We start from the raw sequence: 22,243 nt of genomic DNA, 5'->3' as shown, positions 1-22,243 counted from the left end.
ATAAAAATGCGGGAAGAACACGGAGAAAAGAGGCCAAATAGACAGGACCGATAAGATTCGTTACTCAGAAATGGCTGCCTACGAAGAGAACGTCAGGCTTCATCCTGGCCCTGGCTTCACCCTGCCAGATGATGAAGATTAAAGGAGTTATACGTACCCGGTCTTCTCGGAAGGTGGAAGAGAGAGAGAGAGAGAGAGCGTGTGTGGTGGAGCGTTCGGGAGCAGCCACAAGCAACCGGCCACAAAATCGGATCAGCTTGGCCCGGGTGAAGCACGTGTGCTATTTTTAGATTTCATTCATCAAATTTCAATGCACCTACACCTGAAGTGTGCAGAGTGCGCCCGTTTCCTGTTCGTGTGTTCTCTTTCACGAGTCTCCGCTGCCGTGAAGGGGCGCCAGTGCTGTCGCTTCTCGGCTTACCAAACGAATGACACAAACGGTCGGTCATTCGAGTAGCTCCCAGCTAGCATAAGCACACATTCTTCTTTCTTCGGTATGTTGAGCACGACAAAGATTGATGTCATCGCTAGCCAGTCGGCCAGCCAGCCAGCCTGCCAGCCAGTCCACCACCGCCATCAAACAAAAGGTGTGCAGACATAAAAAGTAAAGAAATATATCCCCCCGTACAGGTGGCACTGTACTCTGCGCATGGGATGAAGTTCGGCTCATCCACCTCGAGGATAGACGAATGTTCTATCTTTATTTGAGTTTTTTTTTCGTTTTGGCAGGAAGCCCAATAGCTTTGTTTAACTGTTTCATTTTGATTACAAACCTTCAAATAGATCCTACGTTTTTGGCTGTTCATTCTTCTTCTATTTGGCCTCACTCTCTCTCCCTCTCAGCCTTTCGACTTTCTGCAAATTCTTCACCTGTGACTCTGACACAGCAAGAAGTCAACACGGAGGACATCAAACGAGCAGTAGGATAGGTGTGGCTTTGTTTGGATGCCATAAGCATCAGAGCGTGTAAAGTGTTGAAGGGCTATGTTCTATTGTTAGGCCTTTCGTTCGCATCTCGTCAGGGCTCAGAAGATCATCTCTTCTGCAATTCTGCAAACGAGATAGGCTTCGTTCTTGTTTTTTTCTCTCTCTCTCCTTCAAAGCGGAGGCGTGAAATGAAGCAAAAGCGAAGTTTGCGTATGTACGAAAAACCGGTGACATTTCCACCTACACACGGACGATGGGACCGAGTCACGTCAGGGTTGTTAAAATACAATTGCTCCCTTATACAGCCGCCCGGCCGGCAGAGTAAGTACCTCAACACTTTTACGCTCCGGTGCTCGCGGTGTGAAAAGAGATGCTAATTTTAACATTTTTGTTGCTATTTTTCGCGCCAAGTATGAAAATCGACTTTTTCTTCTAACGTGGTGAAAGATTTTAAAGCTATTATTGAAGCTTCAGGTAATTTTTTTTTTTATTCATAAAGAACGGCCTGGCCGTATTGCTGAAGCTTCAGGTAATTATGATACAAACTTTTTGCTAGCGCATGTCGATGGAGACGCCTGGTGCCTCACGCTTACTAACTGGCTGGCGTTCTTTACGCCAGTTAGTTACCCGTGCTTTCATTCCCTGCACAGGGGCGTGTTCGGGTGTGCAATCGTTGTTTTGCTGTCCGACAATACGCTTATACCTACGTCATGAGTTAAGGTACGATGATACTGCAGAAACCACCAGCAAGCACTACCTACATCAATGGGCTTTCTCAAGCGGAATAAAGCTGGTGAATGTAAACAGAGCAGAGCTTGAGTTCTGCTGCGGTAAAGCCTTTGCTTGTCAGCATGGATTAGCACGGTACGATTGCTGTACTGATTGCTTGTGTTTCAGGCTGCATGTGACGATTGGGATGTGTCCCTCTGATTTTTTACTCAAGGTACACGGTAAAAATAGGGACAGCAATTGTTGCATGCAGAATGAACTTCCCCTTAGGCTCTCTCACTCACTTCTTTAACTGGCTCAAGCTTTAGCTCGTCCATTGTGAGTGGAAAATTTCCGATAATCATTCAAAAGCAACTGAATGGTTTGTTTCCATCGATTAAAATAACAGGCGCTTCAGCTTCATTTTCTCGCTTTAGTATCATGGATCATTGTTCTATCCACAGCGAAGCCAAATGCAGAAGCTTGTTAGGCACAGCATTATTTACTTTACCAAATTCAAACCAAATTCGTCATAGAAAAAACGTATAATAAATTAAACTCGATGGTGTTTAGAGGAAAGGAATTCAGACAATTCTCATCCCATTATAAATTTGCTCCAGTAGTTGCTCTTTAAGAACCATTCCCTTTAATTTCATTTTCCCCGAATTTAAGACATTCTTTACGCAACACACGAATCATGGTGGTTAAAAACACTTAAAACACAGCACATTACCTAATGATAAAGTACTTGAGCAGCGAAAAAAAGCCGCAACACACAACTTCCTCGGGATCAAGTTTCTTTTGTACGCAACTTACAGCTTCCTCCGAAACAACACAAGTTCGTTTGACGTGAGGTCGCTCAACTCTGGTTTAAGATTCCTATTATGCGTCCCAGTTCTTGGCAGCCAGGATTTTTTTGTTTTTTTGCCGTCCGACTACCAGCCCAATTGTGTGTTAGTTAGCATTCAGGGTTTACGAGAAGGCCGTTGTTAAAGTTTGAAGCAAATGACCCAGCTTATGGCTAATACTTCTCGATTAAACCAACCGTACAGTGCGTCGTGTTGTTTCGTCGTGTTACCAGTTAAATCAAGACGCATGATGAATGTGAGCGATTGGGTATTATTTATCTTCCTGCAAACACACCGTCACACTGGGTTTTGATAGCTACATGGACGATGAGCGGGCAGAACAATTGAATCACTCACGCTTGTTTTGTGTTACGAGCGCATTAAAGCAGAATTTATTATGCTCCTACCATGAGTGCGAACCGTTGCCATCTGTCAAGCTCAATAAATAAACCCAATAAGCACCTTGTTAATGAAGTGTATGTGTGTCACATGTTGGCCACACGACGCACAAGCTATCTAAAGGTTTTACTAGCTAGGATCCCATTTACAAGTAAAGTAGAAGCATTTTTATTTTAATCATTTCCACAAGCTGACCATCTGATAAAAAGCTTATTTTAAAGAAAAAATTCTGTTGAGCATGTGTTTTGTTAGCTCTAACTTAAAAAAATGACTTTAAATCGAATGGTACAATTTTTGCTCCTATTCCTGTATGATTCTTCACTCAACGACGGCCTCTATTGCTCCTCCATTATCTCTATTACTTGTAATTATACAGCCATTAGTTTGCTGACCCATGCAGCAAACTGTGTCACTGTTGAAAGCCGCAAACAATGAACACCTCACGACCGTATATCTCTTATTGTTTAATTGCTATTCCTCCGGTAACAGTTGCATTCGTACACGGAGTTTATGCATCCATTCTTTTTATTTATCAAGTTAGAATTTAAAGCTACTATATTTTCTATCAAGAAATGATAAAAGTCCTCCTCGTTTACGTTAATGTTTTATTCAAAGGATAACTTTACTTGGTGGTAGAGGGTATAGCGCCGTCTTTCTTCGCAAGGCAAGACTAGACTTCAAATCCCATCCAGGCCGTACTCTTGCAGTGAGTCCTGGGAACACAACTACAAAATAGTTCAAACGTCAATTGACAAGAATATACGATATTACTCATAAAAAATAAGTCCTTTCAAGACATGAAAAGCCAGCTTACATCTCTCTCTCTCCTAGATGCCATTCCAGACTATTCAATCTTCCCCATCAGCCGGAATAGTTCCATCCAGCGTATTCACGAGCAAAGATTTAACAAACCCATAATGGTTTTGACTTCTCCATTCAGAACCATTCCACCTGAAGGCGAACAACAAAAGCGTCTGCCCTTGAACCTTGCCACTCTTGCCGCGATTCCAAGATTTACCTTTCACGCTTGCAAAAGTCAACACCAATTGCGCCACGACACCCACGGATAGCACGCTTTCCTATTCATTGGAATTGTTTTCCACCGCCACCAGCTTGAGCGCACATTTGGGTGAAATGTTCTCCCAAGACCAAGAAAACGGCGGCCCTTGCGTGCAAAATTGATTCTCACCCGGGCTGAGGCCTTTTGTTGCCTAGCCTAGCGTTCTCTAGCCTTGCATGTGTTGAGGCAATGCTGTAGCTGTTTCGGTGTTTGCTTCTTCGGGGGGGAAGGGGGGGGGGGGAATAAAACTCCACAAACGAGTCACTGAGTGATGTCTGGTAAGGCTTTTGCTGCTTCTTCTTCGCTGCTTCTCCTGTAGCCTGCTGGACCAGTACAGGAGAAATTGAAATTAATCAAATTGTAATTAAAACACAAGTCATCTACCCACGGCATTCTAGCGACCGGATGGATTGGACGATGCGTGCGCTGGCCGGATCGGGATGCCGATGCATAGTGCCCGTCCCTGAAATGACATTTAATTTACCTTGTTAAGCTAACTTTTATCGCCTCGGGGAGGAGTTCTAACAAGGTGTGCAGCAATTTGTAGTGTAAACAAAAGTTTTGTAATGGCCTTTACGATACACTCCGATACAACCGCATAACGATCAATCATCATCTTGCACTAGCTGTTCAATACGAGCCCATACCTTAAAGAGTTTAAACATTTAAACGCTTTAAAGTGAAAATAAAACTCTGAAAGCTTGCTGGTACAACAACAAACAAACCCATTGCTTTTCGGGGGTGCAAAATGTCACACCTAATTCATTTTTAAACACACAAACACCCGTATTTTGCCTTTGCCAACTCCTCCGATGGACTTCGATGCTAAAGCTAATACCCCGACGGGTGTTTTATTGCAAAAATTCCTGCTCAAAAAATGCTGACGTGAAAGTCAGTCGTCAGTCGACTGCTTGCGCGGAAAACAATCACCGAGCACGAACGAAATGATATTTTCATGATTTGCGCCGAGAAAACTGAAACGCCAATCTGTTTCCACCGCACTGCCGAACGAACTCAGCTGACCCAGCAGACCCCCCCCCAGACCCGTTAGGGATGACTGTGATTTATGACCCTCGGGGGAATAACAAAAGCGTCACACACACACACACACACAAGCACAGATGTGTGCACATCTTTCATGGGATTCCGTGGGACTCGTCAGCGACATATCTAGAAGGTGGTGGCTTTGCAGTTTTCACCTGTTGCTTAAGCGTTCCGACGTTTGAAAGGAATGGAAGAAGCATTACCTTTTCCCGCCCTATCCCATCCGTCCAGCGCACGGTGTTTAACTGCCATTTTGCAGTTTTCCAACAGAAGTTTGACTTTTTTTTTTGTTCCTGTCGGACAAATACTAACATCCGAGTCAGGCGTACATAAAATCTTGGATGCCCTTTCTGACATCAGGTGCTTTGGCACGGAAGCTATTTTTAAGTTCCCTTCAACCAAAAAAAAAGGTTTTATCTAATAATGCTCACTAATGCAATCCTCCGTAGGATTCTCCTTTTACTGTTGCCATTCCCTTTGTGACAGCGCAAGAATTTGATCGCGGGCTACGCATTTGGAAAACTACCCTTCAATTGCCTTTTATTACCGCTCTTGGTGAAGTTTCTTGTGTGTGAGTGGATAATATTTCTGGCTTAATAAATTTAAGCTTTTTCTTTGTTTTTGACAAATATTAAAACTTTATTTATCAGGTTTTTTTAGTTTTGCTCTTCTGAGCTGTCACATTTTTCTTTATCTTACTTAACACATCTACTCATTCGACTACTCAGCTCGTGTTGTATTTGTGGCGAAATATCGGTTCCTGACCGGTTCGAATGATGCTTCTATCTCTCTGAAGACCATCCCCGTCTGGCTAACACACTTTGGTCACTTTGGAAGTGAAAATAATGAAATAAAGAGAACCTAAATTGATTTATTCGATTCCGGCTCCGATAAACGACATCGAGACGGTGGCGTTGCTTTCGCTTCGGTTAGTTAGAAATAGCTGAAGTAGCGGTAGGAATGTTTCGATGACCGTTTGGCGCTAACTTTTGATGTATGTTTCGATAATCTTATTGAGAAGAAGCGAGCCAGCGTGGCTGCTTCTTGACTAGGCAACTGGTTTAAGGTGCCAGATACGAAGAACCAAGTTTCAACTTAACTTCACGCGATTATGGTTAAAGATAATGCTTGGTCATGGTGATGTTAAAATAATTCCTCTTTATGATTCTGTCGTTGCTACCTTCGGCTTAGTAATGATTATTTACCGGCCTAGAGATATTCCATAGGAGGTCTTCATAATAATCGGTCTTAGTCTGCAGCAGTCGTCAGCTATACCACGCTTTTCTGACGAAGGCATTGCATCGCAGTTTTGACCCAACACACAGCCTCTTTTTCCATAAGATTTGTCAGTATAGGTCACCCAATGTCTTTCGCTTGACATAATCAGCCCAGGAAATCACAGCGAGGATTCGAATCTCCTAATGAGGAGAAGAATCCGAGTTCGAGTCCCGACCTTCACGAATATCAAATCCTAAGCGAATCAGACATTTGCGATCGAATCCGAATCTTTCTAAGGATTGGATATTCGGATCTTCTGTGTCCCGTATCTCGCAACACTACACTGGAGCCTGACGAGCCTTATTTGATTTAAAAATACTCACACTAGGCTCTTAAAAAATGCAGTACAATAACTTGTTACTATTGTCACAATTTTTGTATATTTGAACATTTGTACTCCTGCTACTAGCTACCAGAGTGGCTCGGTGGTAAAGGCCAAAACGGCGTCGGTCTTCACATGGTAGGACCGGGGTTATAATCCCATCCAAACTGGCCATCCCAAGTGAGGACTGACTAAACAACTACGTGGCCGTGCCAGAAATGGCACGCTTGACCTAGGCGGTCGTTAGGCCAAAGAAGAAAAAAATCCAGCCTCTACACCTGTTCGCATCTCTAAATTTCTTTTACATAGGCCCGAGCGAGTTTAGTGTCACAGGAACAGAATAGTTCTTTCTTAACCCTGGATTTAACAAATTTACGACAGCAATACGCATTTATCCACCCATTTATTTGTAACAGGTTCCAATTCGGAAATTGCTTCAATTGCCTTTACAAAGCCCCGAAAGCTATTGTTGCGTAAAGCCAAACGCCACTCCAGGAAATCTCCACAAAACATTAGCCAGTTCGATACTTTACGGTCACTAAATTGGCCTGTGAGGGTGAGGGGGTTTGGGTGAACAAGCAAAAAGATCCCAAAAATTATTACACTCTGAAAAAACCCCCCTGGAAATCCAATCTCACCTAAAAAAGGCCGAAGCTCATCGTAAAATCGAACACATTATTTGGCGCTTAAGATGTCCGCCATTTCGTGTAGCTCGGAGGTAAGCGCTACTGCCAAAATCACTTCCAAATCCCGTATCTTGCGCGTCATGGGCTGTGAACTTTTATTGGGACCAGTTTTTTTTTCTTCCCGCTGCGTGTGAGCGTGTATCTGTCTTTTCCATCACCCCGGCCAGGAATGGCGATTGTTCGTTTCTTCGAAAGTAAAACGTTCCCAGTAGCGATGCGATGTTCATCCTGAGAGATGAAAATATTAAACCATTTTACAGCAAAATTAGATTAAACCTCGACCATTCGGTCCCCCCATCCCCGGTCACACACACACACACACATACACTTTCTAGTGTCGGTGGAAAATTGTCGGGAAATGTATTTTTGACGCTCGAGATAACTCGACACGAGATCGTTCCATCGCTATCCGCAACTGCCAGACAACGAATTCGTTTTTTTTCGTTTCGTTTCTCCTCGAGCGGATCGCGAAAAGGGTTCCGTTTCGGTTTGGAACAACGGTCCAAAGGGGGTTGTGTATGTGTGTGTGTGTGTGTTGGCGGTGAACCGATTCGCAAAGTTTGGAAAGCAAGCAAGACGCCGAGATATTTTCCTTTTTAACGCGAATGATAAATAATGGGAAAGCAGATATCCCCACGAGACGGCCACTATTGCCTCTCGTTAGCGGAGATTCTCGTCGGCCAGCGGATCAAAATGCCAACGAACGGATAATGGAGCTGGAGTTGTGCTTTTGATACTCTTTTTTTGTAGCCTCCACTGCTACTTTCCGCCCCATAGCTACATTCAACAAGCATCCCGTGGCACGTGGCACTTACCATGGCGCTTCTTTAACACAAATTAGTCCATCCTTTTAGGGGAACGAGCGTAGAAGGTTTGTCATCAATTTAGGGCGCAGGCTTGCGGCTCAGAAAAACAACAACCAACCAAAAGAAGGCCGACTGTAAGATGCGCGAGGCTGAGCATAAAAATATTGTTCAAACCAATTTTTTTGGGCTACCGCTGTTTCAAGGGCACACACATAAGTTATGGTAACTTTGGTGGAAAAACAAACGGGAAGAGCTAGCATCATCCTCAATCTGTCCGAGTTCCGGGTTCACAGCCCAGGCCGGCTGGCTGAGCAAGCAAAAACTCGAAACCCGCATGGCAATATAGCATAGAGGCACATACATACCATTCATAAAATTCAATTTGTTGCACCTAATTAGGATGGGATTGAGAAGAAGGAAACCGGCACGCATCGTCGGAAAAAATGGTCCGAACCCCCCTGGTCTTGGGGATTTTTTACTTAACCGTAGAGCGAAGAAGAGAGATAGAGAGGTGGCGTCCAAAACGAAAAGGAGAGCGAGAGAGACAGGATTAAATCACAAAATCATTCCCTTCTTCCTATTACGATCCGTTGGCCGGTGAAGGAAAGGTTAACCTTTCGGAAAGATTTTCCCAAACCAAAAACCGGAAGGTCGCTCCGGTGATGAAAATGCATGCCGTTTTTTGCCATCCCATCCTGAGCCCCTCTGGATAAGGGTAGTTTCCCATCAGCTGCTCGTAAAAAATCGCACCGAAAGGTCCCGTTTGCATTTTTTATAGCACAATGAAACACGTAGCCGCGTTCGGATGGTTTCTGCCCGTGGTTCGGCAAACCCCCAGGCAAACCCAACCACAAGGTCACTCTTTTACAAAAAAGGTATCCCTTCCATATCATACCACCCAGTTTACCGCAAACTACCACCAGATCGCGCCAAGTGATAGGCGGAGGTATTATCCATGTTGGATGACAGATTTCCCCGTCTTCGTTCGGCGGAAGATCTTAAGAAGATTGTCTGTCTCGTGCACCTCGCCACCGGTTCCGGTAAAGATTTGCCCAAAGTCCATTAAAAATTGATCCACTTCCGGGTATCGGGACATCGCGACCTGTCAAGCCACATCCACCGTGCACGAGGCTGATTTTTGGCGGACACCAGCTACGCAGACGATTCCGGAGGAAGCTCACCATTCATAAGAAGATAAACATTGTTCTGTTCCCTGCCCCAGCCTAGTTGAGGGACACTGTCATTTGCTTGAAATCTTTTCTTGCAGTTGGATTTGGTTCGAAGGAATTTTGAGGAATTTTGATTTCGTGTGGGCAGGAGTATAATTAAAAAAAAATAAAGCTTGTATTTCATGTTTTCGCGGTATTTATGATATTTCGATGGTTATGGTTATGATACTTGTTCCCTTAGACCAAGCTTAATCGGATATTCCTTTTAAGCTAGAGACTCCCGCAACAGTTTGCCCGTTACAAGCTTACAAGTTGTTTGTAAATTACGTTACGTATTCTCTCGATGCGGCCTTTTATGTTACCTCCTTTCGCTCATCTCGTAATTCCCTTCAGAGCAAAGGTATTGGTCTAGGGAGCTCAAATAATCAAACTTCTAAATGCCACGCAGTGCGTTGATGTCAAACTTCGTCCCACACAGTTGAGTACATTCTGACCAAAAAAACGCACACACAACACCCTCCTGGGTTGCTTCAGTCGGGGGTCCGACAATATCCGCTGACGCCATGAACGTTGTCGTTGGTTGCGTGGAATCGAATTACACAGCAACCCCCCCGTGGACGTAACGCAGGGTGCGGTCAAACCGACGACTAATAGTTTTCGTCCTTCACAGGGCTTGGCCAAAACAGACAGGAAAGTGTAGCACACCCCCAGCCCCGAGTTGCTTCCCCTTTTCGGCACGCCTTCGGCCCTCGGCATCTAACGTCATCAACGCAAAACTTTATACCACCACGCGAAGGCGTTTATTTATCGCTCGCTTACATCCCACTGACGCTATCGCGTCCTTTGCCTGCGCTTATAAAACAACGATCAAACAACGGCTCCTCGATCGGGTGCAGGGACGCGGTGAGGATTGGGGGACATGTGGGCTGGTCGTAATGGGACGTAATGACGTCACTACTGTGACGCCTTCATTAGACGTGAATTATCCAGTGCTTCGGTGTCCTGGTCGTTTGCCGCTTAGATTATAGTGGCACCGGGCAGCCAACCCTTCTGAGCTGATTCCCCCGCTGTTGAATTCGTAAATCGAACTTTCCAGCCCATTGATCCCGGGGGCCGGTGAAATACTCCCCCGTGAAGACACTGTAGTTGTTCCCCTGCTGGGACTTTCACAGCGCTGGTCTTCCCTGATGCTTCCCACACGGCAGCCAGGGTGACAGTTTAGCGACGAAAATATGTTTTATGGACCGTACCATAACTGATGGTCTGTGAACGAGGGAACGAAACCGGGCGTTCAATATTTATCACCGTACGTCATCCACGTCTGGTCCGGTGCAGTTGTCCAGCATTTGGCACCATTTATTTGGGGTGATAAATATGAGGCGATAACGTCGCGCTATCGGCTCGGGTTGACACAGTATAATGCATTTTTTTTCTTTTCGGAGTATCCAAAACGCCGATTGGATCGTTCATATGTAGAAGGTCACATGTTTTATGGGGCATGTGTTACAATTGTGTATGCGTGAAATATCTCACTAGTCATTATATTGATGGATTTATGAAGTGAGACACCTTCAACGCATAGGTTAGAGCATGTATCACAACAAGAGCAACCATTAACAGATAAAGACATTTTTTTTTTCCTAATACCATACAGAATCATTCAACTCCATCCCACAATAAGCGCTAAGCTTCGTAGAGACACAGTGGTTTAGTTCACTTTTAATTATTGTTCTATTTTTCCGAATCCGAAAACTCCGAGATAACAAGGTGTGTTTGCATATTTTAATGCAATTAATATTATGTTCATAACCAGAATGACACTAAAAATAACACAGAAGAATTTTATAGCAAAGGAGTCTAACACAAAACTACACAAAACAGTAGTACAAGAAACAATACACTGAAGAAAAGTAATAACAAAGATAAGAAAGGATGAAAAAGAAAAACAAACACCCAAAGTATCATGAAAGATGAAAAAATTGAAAAAGAAAATCCAAAACTTATAAAATTAGCACAAAAGCTAAAGAGTTGAAAAAGAGATAAACAAAACAAGGAAATGTAACAACAACGATAAAAGTATGAAAAGGAACAAAAACAAAAAACTATGAAAAGTAACAACAAAGATAAAAAAGATATGAAAAGAAATGAAAATCTGTGACAAGTAGCTACAAATGAAAAATACGGTGAAAAAGAAAAACAAAACTAGAAGAAAACAAAGCAAACTCACCTAAAAAAAGCATCGAGAATATAAACGAGAAAATCAAATTAAGGGACGATGTATGGAACAAAAGTAAAAAACCACAATCACAAGATCGATTGAAAAGCAAACAACAAAAATGCTAACAAGCTCATTATGAATGAAAAAACAAACAACCCAAACCAAACCAACAAAACAAAAAAAAACGAAAAGCTTACTATAACGCACTTTTTCTTAAGTGTTGTGATGCACCACCAGAAAGCACCATTAACAATTGCACTTAAATATTTAGCCACGTAAGTAAACCACCAAACCAGCAACTGATATTTGCACTTTACCAAAAAAAAACATACAAACAAACCAAGAGACAGCTAAAGCCGTAACGCCTAGCGAGTTCATATATCGCTGAGCTGAGCCCCCGATGGCAGTGGGAAGCAGGGCAATAGTTTTATCGACGTGAGTACGTGTACATTTGCCAAGTTTAGAATATCTTTTTTATTCCTCTTATATTCACGATAAAGCACATGGGGCGATGTGAAATGAACTGGCAGGTGGCGCTGAACAACTCAACACTAATCAGCACTCAGCGTGTGAAGTGAAAAAAAAAACAGCAGAAAACCAAAGAAAAGTTTCACGCACACACACACGATGGGCGAACCGAAAGTGAGTGGTGTGAATAACGAAAAGAAAAAAAAATGGAAAACGGAAAAAGGGGCGATAACATAAAACAGATAACGAAAGCAGTGAAAGAATATTCAAACAAGAAAAGAGAAGAAAAGAAACAAACAAACGATCGTAACCAAAAGCCTAAAACATAGCATTAACCAGGTGAAAACAATTCATTTTAACGAGCCTAAACAAAAAAACAAAGAGCGGACAAACTCAAGCTCAGCCCCCACCCCAAAAAGGCAGATGGGGGGGGGGGGGAGGGGACGAAAGAAACAAGGTTGAACGTGATAAAACGATGAAAAAAGACTTGCTGTAAATAATCATTTAGTCACTTAAAACCCGATATCTCGGAGCTCGGATATCGTTTAACGCATTTGCTGCTGCTGCTGCATATGGGCAGGAGGATCAAAAGGCGACGCAGTAAAACTCTAAAACGAACGACCGTGGAGAACATGATTCCTAAAACCGATCCAGCGCGGAAAATAATGGTATAAACGTGTAAACTATATATATATATATGCCCATAAACAAATTAAACCAAATATTACACTACAAAACCTCCCACACAAAACCGCGATGGTGAATTAGGGTGGAATATTCCAACCCAAAACACTTGTCAAATTCAACGTTTAAGTCCCCCCAAGAAAAAAAAAGTCAATGCTCTAATGATCTTTAAAAAAAACACATTTAAACTTTGCCTGCAAAATGCAACTATCGAGCTACTCAACAAACAAAACAAAAAACTACTGCACAAAAGACGGGAGAAATACAAACCGCGTTTTCCACTACTTCGTTCGCGTAATACAACAAATTAAAACAAACACACACGAACACACACACAAAACGGTAACATGACAATCGACACCGGCCAATGTGAATGAGCTGAAATACATTAAACCAATAAAAAAAGATATTCACAACAACAAAAAAAACCCCAACCCGTTCCACCACAAATGAGCACCGAACCCTTGTGACAAAGGATGGACCGACTGTTAAGGTCAGCGAAACCAAAGGAAGCGATCGGAAGCTAGTTCCAATTACTACGCATGCCGTGCAACATTCAAAACCAATCGATAGCGATACAAACACAAGCGAAAAGAAAAACCAACAAACCAACGCTAGAACTATTCATTCCGTTATAAAACAAAAAACAAGTAAAATAACCCCAGCACGAGGTGGAGCAAAGGTGACGCAGCTAACTGTGACTGTTTAGAGCAATTAGAGCTGGAAAATTCAAATAGGAAACGATGCAAACAAAGCATAACCACACACTAGTTAATACAGAACAACCACAACAACAAAAAAAGGCCAGCCCAACCCACTTTATCGATGTGTGTTATACAGGAACAGTGTAAGAATGTGCGATAAAAATGAAGGAAATATCGTCTCTTTTTTATTTTCTTTCACTTCAAAGTCATGCGAAAATATTAGAACACAACTGTAAAACAATCTGCACCTTGAGTTTACTCTTTCGCGCAACAAGCCAACCAAAAGCAACACAAACAATAAAGAAAAGTGTTACAAATAACAAAGCAAAACTTGCAGTCAAAGGTAACAATTAAACAGAAACAACAAGTGCAAGAGAAAAGAAGAAAAAACTGCACCACCACTGGCTAGAGCTGGTGGCAAAAGTTGTGTGTCTCAACTGCACTATCAAAAAGGAAAGCAAAGTGTGCAACAGTGCAAAAAGGCAAACTACGACCGTACGACACACGCTAGAAAGAAGCAGCAACAAAAAGTAAACAAACAAACAAGGAACTTTACCTACGCCTACCATTCGCACAACGGTGTAAAGGCAAAATTGTTTATTCGCACGTCATAGAAATCGGCACAAAAACACACTCTCAGACACAAAAAAACCCCCAGTGAAGCAGTTGACAAAAGCAAACAATACAAAATATTACACAGCAAGCAGAGCAGTTATAAAGGGAAACATTGGCTAATTCAAACAACAACAAAAGCGGGAAAAACAAAACAAAAGAGATAAAAGAACAAACAAACTTGTATAATACTTCACCAAACAACAGTGAAAGGGAAACGGAAGAGTAAAAGAGAAAAAGTAAGAAGAAACAAGCAAACACACAGAGCGAGTGAATGAAAGCAGAGCAGATGCGGAGGAAGCAAAAGGAAAAAAAAAACGAAACAAAACAAACTCAAACACACACACACACACGAACAGACGAAAAACGAAAGCTCTTATTATACTGGATATTAAACAAATGGAAAACAAAAGATTATATACATCGTAAAATATATTATATATATACATATACTTAAAACATATAATGTATGTGAAATAAATGCCTCAGTCAGTATGAACAAAAGTTGATCGTTCGGGGCTTTCTTGTGCTTTCCAATATAGATAAATATCACACCAACAATTCCTGTGGTTGTGTCTAGTGATGGGAATAATTAATCCCAGTAGACATACGAATCTTCGAATCCCAATTCTAATAAGAATCCGAGTCCGAATCCCTTCTGCTATGTTTCCTTTTAGTGGCCGGGTGGGTCACTTCGTTCAACTGGCCAACCCAACCTTAATCAAGATCCGACTAAGAATGAGGAAAGCAAACAACAGTACTATTCTAGCCTGTTCACCCTTATGCAATCCCTATGAAATCTCGATCAAAATCCAATCGTACATCGAATCCCAATCGAATCCGAATCGGATTCGAATCCGTCATCAAGGATCCAGTCCGATTTTAGGATCTTTCTAAGGATTGAATCTTCGAATCTTCCGAGTCCCGAGTCTCCCAACACTAGCCTTCTATTCCCTTACCTTCCCATTTGATTGTCCTCAATTATTCAATTTTAAATGTATTCACATAAAAAGTGGCCATTCAATCAAGCAGATATTAAACAGTTGATCAGAGTTCCCATCGATGAAAATCGCCGCAAGGTATTTGTTGAAAGCTCACAAAAAATGGCTGACTTAATTGGTTTTAGCATAAATTAAACATTATTCAATTCACCACAAAATCAGCCTTTCTACGGCTTTAGGCATCAACGCCCAAACGGGCGTGCCACCTCTATTCGTGGAAGCGTAACGAACCCGTAAGGATGTACCTGCTGGAACGACTCCGCACCGTGGTGAGACGTCGCCTGGAACGTCACTCGCCGGATCCACGCGAGCAGTACAACAGCATCGTGACCAGCGTTAACCGGATCGGTGGTCTGGTCGGGATCGATGTATTTACGCCAAACTTTAAGCCGGGAAATATGCACCTCCGGCTGGTGCTGCTAAACTCGTTCGCCTTCTTCTGGATCAATCTGTACAACCTGACGACCACGTACGGCAATCTGGTCGATTTTATGTTCTGTTTCGAGACGCTCCTGTACGTGTTCATCGCCTGGATCAAGATGCACGTGTTTGTGAAGCACAAATCGCTCATCCTGCAGCTGCATCAGTTCATGGTACAGTTCTTCGATCAGTTCCATGGTGATCCGGAACAGGACGCACTGCTCGTTCGCACGCTGGTGGACACATATCTGCTGGTGGCGTTGTTTGGATTCTGCTCCAGTGCGGCGGCCATGCTCATCTTCGTGTCCTCTTTGATCTGGTCGGTGTGCGTTGAGTATGCGCTCCCGCTCGGATTCTACATTCCCACGGTCGGGATGGACTATCTGAAGGGGTTCGCGTTGAACTTTGCGTTTCAACTGTTCGAAAGTGGCCTCATGGTGTCGGGGATCATCTCTAGCGAGACTGCGTTTTTCATATTTCTACAGAACGCTTGCCTGCAAGTCGACATGCTGCGGCTCGAGCTGGACCGTTTGGGTCGGCTTGGTGCGCTGAACACCGATGGACATCATACGAGGGAAATACGATCCCGGATACAGTCGATCATCGAACATCATATCGAACATTTGGAGTAAGTAGGGATGGCGGTAATTCAGGACGATAATGCACTCATCGCTTTTTTACTGTGCCGTTCAAGCTACTCCAAGAGCATGTGCAGTTTGTTCGAGCTGCACTTCTTCATCGTGTTCGGGTGCATCTTCTGCCAGCTGATTAGCATTGTGGTGGTGATAGTTTCGGTAAGATAACGGATGCGCTCACTACATGCAAAACATTGAATATAAATCATTTTCTGTCGCCAGGTTCCCGACTGGTACCCAGGATACTTTCTCTTCATCATGCTCACAGCCCAACTGTTCTTCAGCTGTGCTTTGGGACAAGTTTTTAACATTAAAGTTTGTGGTGTTTCCAATTTCCTTTGCACAGTGCAATAAATATGGCTTACTTTTACCTTTCAGAGCGATGAGCTAACGGTTGCCATTTATAACGTTCCCTGGTACAACATGGAAGTTTGCGATCAAAAGGCCATGAAATTATTGTTACTTGCATCTCAACATCCCGGACGCCTTTCGTACGGTTTTGGGACCGTTAATATGAGAGCGTTTTTTGAGGTAAATGAACATCTTTTCAACACAATCGATCTTTCTACATCTCTCATCTCTTATTGCGGTACAAATGGTTTTAGATTTACAGAAAGACCTACTCCATTGGAATGATGATGATCAGCGTTAATGAGGAAGATTAAATGGTCAATGATGCTGGAGAATGTATTTATCTTTTAATTGCCGTTACATATTCCAGACATGCAGAAAAACACATAACTTGGCTAGCAACACTTTTTTATTAATTTTTATTTATTTATTTATTATTACGGTCAGACGCCGTATTGTCATCACCGCGTGTGATGATTGCAAATCATAAATTCACACAAAAAACAATTAAACAAAATTAACTAGGAATTTCCTCCTAGTTATTTGCCTTATTCCGGGCATGCTCGGTTGTACTACTAGCAACACTTGCATTGCTGATTTTGTTAAGCGCTACACGCCTTGCAAAGAGTTCTATTATACACAGATAATCACAAATAAAATTCAATCCACAAATCAGATGCCTTGTTGCAATTATATCCCTTACAAATTATTAAAATATTATATTATTAAAATTATTAATTAAAATTAGTTATTAAAATAAAAATATTAAGACGGAAACACAACGGTGCATTCAAACCCATTTCAATTTTAAAATCGGTTAACAGCGCCATCTAGGTGTCAGTACGGAAGTACGATAGTTGCGTTTAATACCATTGTGATCAGTACTTCACTCTAGATTGTCAACTTCATGTATCTGTGCCTAGTTTTGTTATGGTTCCTACCAACAACAACAACAATAAACAGCTGTTTTCATTTTCTTGCTGTGTTTATCATTTTTTACGTGTTTAGAGCTTTTATCTCATTTTCAACCTTTCGAGTCGTCGGAATGATAGATCAACCTTTCGGTACGTAATAAGTGAACCGAACTTGTATCCTTTTTGTACCAACCAGGTTCCAAAAATCCTATAAAAACCATGGCCTTACTTCCACCGGATCCGGTGTTTTGTTTGCGTTCGTCGGAATCGTGTTCGTACTATTCGCTTTGCTTTCACACCCCGGAACACTTGTATGCCGGCACGGACAAAGGAACTGTCCAGCTGTGGGAGTTACAGGTATGTGATCTCAAGCTACACGATTTCGCCTTATTCATTCCCACTTGCTTCATTCCCCCAGACCAATCGTACGTCATATCAGCTTAGCGTAGGTTCGAGCCCGATTCTATCCCTTACCCATTCCGACGATGCCTTGATCACGCAGGAAAAGGACGGCTCGGTAAAGCTGTGGACGCTTGCTGACGCCGAATACCTGCTGCGCCACGAAATCTCCACCGAGCACGTTGGATTCTGCCGTCTGGCACACGACGCACAATCGAGTACTGTGATAATACCCCGCGATCGGGCAGCCATCAGTGTGCTGTGCGCTAAAACGTTCAGCGAAACGATGCGCTTCTCTCCGACGGCTGACGATGAAAAGGCGCTCCCGTACGGCACCGTCATGTGCTTCCAGCCGATCGAAATCCAGAACCAGCGCTATCTGCTTGCCGGGTACGAGTCGGGAGCGCTCGTACTGTGGGACTATCGTACCGGGCGTCCGGTCGGTTCCACGTCCCACTACATTACGGAGGATGCTGACTGTCTACAAACGATCGATTACGATCCCGTTACCAACCGGGGTATTTGTGGTGGATCGGCAGACAAACTGTTCGTGTTTTCCATCGACCGCAAAACGCAGCAGCTGCTTCCGAAGAGTGAAATCGGAATCAAGAATGCCGGTGTGCACCGGGTACGGATTCGCAAGGATTTGAAGGTGTTTGCCAGTGCCGGATGGGATGGAAGGTTGCGAATATTCTCTTGGAAAAGCCTTCGCCCCTTGGCGGTTCTTACCGAGCACAAGGCCGAACTGTTGGATGTTGCGTACTCGGAAGCAAAGGTCACCATGTGGAACGCACCGATAATGGCTGCCGCCGGAAAAGATGGACAGATTTCGCTGTGGGATTTGTACAAATGAAAGCCAGCCGAAACCGAACAAAGCAGACGTGACGTGACGCGAAGGAATACTCCAACTAACACAAACACACACACATACACACAAACAAACACATGCGTTTTTTTATCACACGCTTTATGAAGCGCTTTTTCTCATTTTGTTAAATTGAAATCAAATTTCCAAATGCTTTTGCTTACATTCATATAATCGGGCTTTGCCGGCATCGTGAATCGCAAATGTTTACTTATGCAATAATTGATACGAATAAAATTCTATACAATATGCCAGAACACGTACGACAGCCTCTCCAAGGAGGTCCTTCTGTTACAATTTGCTGCAAAATAACTACAACTATGACTCGATACGGGGATAGGCTAGAGAAACTGTCCGGATGATGGTGAATTTTATTCCTACCGTCCTGATAGCTTAGCTTGCCTATGCTAAAAGCCTATCGGAGGCCTTTAAATCCTACGACTGGAGCGGACAACTACAATTTAAAACGAACTATACCATACAGCACCATGAGTGTGTGTGTGTGTCTCCCCCCCTGTGTGGCTAATCCATTCACTGACCTTTACTACCCGACCTTAGCTCAATCCCTGTACCATACTCTTGATCATCCGCCATTCCCTCATTCAAAAGCTGCTCCGGCAGCTCGTGTTTAGTGTGCAAATGCTGCTGCACAACGAGCCGCTTTCGTTTCCTCAAAGGACGGCTACGCTCGACCATCTCTTTACGCTCGCGTTCGATATCTGTTTCCTCGGCCGGTGGTTCCCCGCCACTTCCATTTCCTTCACTCGCTTCCTGCTGATTTTGGTTCCCTGCCTCCAAACGAGTTATTTTAAACTTCGGCAACACTCGCTGCACCGACTCGTCTTGTGGCTCATCATCTCCCAACGCTGGGACAGTTTCCGATCCGTTCGATACGATCGTAGAGAGCGCATAGGTTGTCATACCGTCACTCTTAGATGGTGTAGACTCCACCAGAACCGTGTGTTCCGATTCGCTCCAAGCATCGACTCTACTACCGGTTGCAGCTACATCACGATCGGATTGCTTTCCTGATCCACCAACGGTAAAGTCCAGCGGCACATCCGAATCATCCTCCACGACCGACGGCTCTGCAATCTCATCAACCATCGCTTCATCACTATCAACCGTCATCACCGGATCGCCCAGCTTATCTTCCGGCGTAACCTTCTCCTGCTCGGACCGCGTTTCGCTCTTCCCTGCTTCCTCTTTCGGTAGGGCTGCTTTCAAAAAATCTATCACAGGAATCGGTACCGGAATGGGCAGCGGTAACGGTACGATGATCGGGTACGGGACTAGAATCGTCACGGGCGGAGCGGCACCGAACCCGAACAGGTTGGGAACCGGTGGTGGGGGTCGATTGCCCGGACCCATGGGTCCACCGGGCAGCGGACTCGGTGGTGGACCCATCGGTGGACCGTGGGTTGGGGGTTGCCCGTTCGGTAAGCCACCCAGGCCACCGCCGAAACGTAGCTGAGCCGGATTTAGGGGGAAAAATGGTGCTCGCAAGAGATTCAACGGCGGTGGAAGGAACTGTGGTGGGATGTTCAGCGGTGGCGGCTGAGGAGGAGGAGGTGGCGGTGGCCCAAGAGCTCCACCGGCTGATGCGGATAGATCGCGCCCATCGAATCCTCCCATCGGTGGCCCTTCGCTGGACGCCATACCCATGTGATTCTTTTGCAAAACTCTTAAATCTTGCACGTTGGGTGCAGATTTTGGTGGGCCAGCAGTTAGGACGGCTGGCGGACTTCCGGTCAGGTTATTGTTCGGGATGGTCAGATTGTTGTTGTTTATGCTAGTGCTGTTACTGTTGATGGCACTGCCGCCAAATTCCGCCTGATGTGCTGCTGATGTGGATCGTTTGCTGGAGGCGGATGCATGTGATCCCACCGCGGGTCTATGACCAGCGCGACGCTTACGGGAACTCTTTGGATTCGTACGGCTCATGGAGCTTTGATGCGCTGACTTGGAGAGCAGTTTCGATGGTGGAGCTACAGATATGAGCGGTTTTTTGACCGGTGTTGGAGACCGTAGCGTAATGGGGGAAGGTTCCGGCGACGAGCGAACCGGTATCGATGGAACGGGTGACACCGATTCCGACCGATCGGACACCGGCGATATGGAGCAGCTTTTGCAATTCTTCATCCACAGTTCGGGCGTTATGAGACTTCCTAAAAATAGAAGGAAATAGATTAACTTGACCAACCGAAGGGAATGCCCGACTGCGCCCGCTTACCCGTGGAGGAACTCTTCTCCTTTAGATGTGGATTCATCTCCAGATGGGCCTGCGTTTCGTTGCAGAATATTTGCATCTTGTACTGGTTGAGACATTTGTCCGAGCAGAACTGCAGCTGGGAAGCACCATCCTGAAAGTCCACGTAGCTGACGGCGTGACGCACGTGCCGGCACCAGTCGCACGTTTTCGCTCGCTTGAAGGACGCCCGCCGGGACTGGGAGAAGCAGGCCTCGGTGCAAAATATCATACCCTCGGTAGTGCCCAAGATGCCGGTCTGGTGGGACGGTATCACCTTACGGCACCACTGGCAGGTCTGCTCTGTTGGTGGGGAGAAAGAAAAAATATATAATGAACCCGTCAGCAATAATCTAGAACGTTACTTGAGCTGGTCGGTCACACACCTTCGCGGACATTCGCGGGAAATAAAGTTAATTGATTATCGTTAAGAGTAGGTTGGTGGATAGCAATGATTTCGAAATTTGTAATTTGTTCTATTATTTAATACCGAAGTGAGGTAGACGCTACATGAAACAAAAAAGAGTTAGTAAGGTCATTACGCACTGCAATACTAAGTACTGGAATCCTGCATTCATTAATGGCTTCCCAGTACGCTTGACCGTGCCGATTTCACCGCAAATAATTGCGTGTGGCTTAAACCGCAAGTAAGTCGGCGTTTGTAGAATGGGCATACGCACGGTCCTTAATTATAATTCACCAGAAAATAAATTTGTCCGTTCAGTGGAAATCCAGTCGCTAATGGGAGCAAACATCTTTCATCGTTCGAATTCCTGCGACTCATTATTAATAATCACAATGCAATACGTGTGGAGATAGTGTGGAGTTTAGGTGTAGTCTGGGGTGCGTTTAGCCCACCAGCTATTAGACCATCACCCACTGTCGGTACACCACAGCTCGGCAAACGCACTGGGCAAGAGACGTTACCGTTGCTTGTACCGCAACAAAACCAAAAATATACTAAAATAATGACCAACCTTCGATTATCAAATCCATGCCAACGGCCACTTCGGCCGTTTCGCCGATTTGAATAGATTCAATTTCATGCGGTCCCTTCCGGGATGGTTCCGGGTGAATCGTAAAAATGGTACCCCAGCGCGGCCAACCGTCGTTTCGTGCCGGCTGGGCTACTGCTCATCAACGCTACTCCCAGAGCGCGCCAGGGTATGCGCGTGCCATTGAAAAGTATCAATTCCGGTACGACTGCATCGATATGCACTCTGTTCGCCCGAACAGGGCACAACATTTTTCGCGAATTTAATGAACCGGTAAAAGCATATGCCGGCGCCTCGTTCCCCCGGACTTTGGTTTCCATTTCGGGAAATCGCTGGGATGGTACGGAAGCGATTTCTAGGCTCGGCACAATGGTTGGCAGATGCTACAATGGCAGGCTGAAATCCTAGAAATGCGCCACCACAACATGGTTTCGGACTGTGCCCTGCCACACGGTCTGGCCCCGACTGGCTAGCGATTTTTC

General features: G+C 44.4%; 3 protein-coding genes across 4 annotated transcripts in view; 2 read left to right on the top strand and 1 right to left on the bottom strand.

Annotated features, from left to right (window-relative positions):
* The first annotated feature begins 15,173 nt into the window (after positions 1-15,173).
* On the top strand, positions 15,174-16,654 carry LOC118507433 (odorant receptor 43a-like). Its single transcript, XM_036045907.1, has 5 exons — positions 15,174-15,982; positions 16,049-16,148; positions 16,212-16,304; positions 16,368-16,520; positions 16,595-16,654. Exons 1-5 carry the CDS (start codon positions 15,174-15,176, stop codon positions 16,652-16,654), a joined length of 1,215 nt encoding a protein of 404 aa, XP_035901800.1.
* Positions 16,655-17,257: 603 nt separating this feature from the next.
* On the top strand, positions 17,258-18,781 carry LOC118507429 (guanine nucleotide-binding protein subunit beta-like protein 1). Its single transcript, XM_036045901.1, has 2 exons — positions 17,258-17,611; positions 17,673-18,781. Exons 1-2 carry the CDS (start codon positions 17,474-17,476, stop codon positions 18,504-18,506), a joined length of 972 nt encoding a protein of 323 aa, XP_035901794.1. The 5' UTR covers positions 17,258-17,473; the 3' UTR covers positions 18,507-18,781.
* Positions 18,782-18,924: 143 nt separating this feature from the next.
* LOC118507428 (sine oculis-binding protein homolog A-like) overlaps positions 18,925-22,243 on the bottom strand; it is a 31,993-nt gene continuing 28,674 nt past the window's right edge. For both annotated transcript variants that reach the window (XM_036045898.1, XM_036045899.1), the window contains exons 4-5: positions 20,752-21,069; positions 18,925-20,686 (exon numbers count right to left, since the gene is read on the bottom strand). In XM_036045898.1, the coding sequence (XP_035901791.1) occupies positions 19,050-20,686; positions 20,752-21,069 (1,955 nt within the window). In that variant the 3' untranslated portion in view covers positions 18,925-19,049. The remainder of the gene's footprint in view (positions 20,687-20,751; positions 21,070-22,243) is intronic.

The sequence above is a fragment of the Anopheles stephensi genome, chromosome 2, assembly GCF_013141755.1.
Source record: "Anopheles stephensi strain Indian chromosome 2, UCI_ANSTEP_V1.0, whole genome shotgun sequence".
Classification (NCBI taxonomy): domain Eukaryota; kingdom Metazoa; phylum Arthropoda; class Insecta; order Diptera; family Culicidae; genus Anopheles; species Anopheles stephensi.
This window is presented reverse-complemented; position numbering and strand designations above follow the sequence as displayed.

Excerpts from the sequence above, each read along its gene's own strand:
- LOC118507433 (XM_036045907.1), top strand. The coding sequence starts at position 15,174 with ATGTACCTGCTGGAACGACTCCGCACCGTGGTGAGACGTCGCCTGGAA. Across the intron at positions 16,149-16,211 it reads TTGTGGTGGTGATAGTTTCG|GTTCCCGACTGGTACCCAGG; the intron begins GTAAGATAACGG and ends TTCTGTCGCCAG. Across the intron at positions 16,305-16,367 it reads GACAAGTTTTTAACATTAAA|AGCGATGAGCTAACGGTTGC; the intron begins GTTTGTGGTGTT and ends TTTACCTTTCAG.
- LOC118507429 (XM_036045901.1), top strand. The coding sequence starts at position 17,474 with ATGGCCTTACTTCCACCGGATCCGGTGTTTTGTTTGCGTTCGTCGGAA. Across the intron at positions 17,612-17,672 it reads TCCAGCTGTGGGAGTTACAG|ACCAATCGTACGTCATATCA; the intron begins GTATGTGATCTC and ends TCATTCCCCCAG.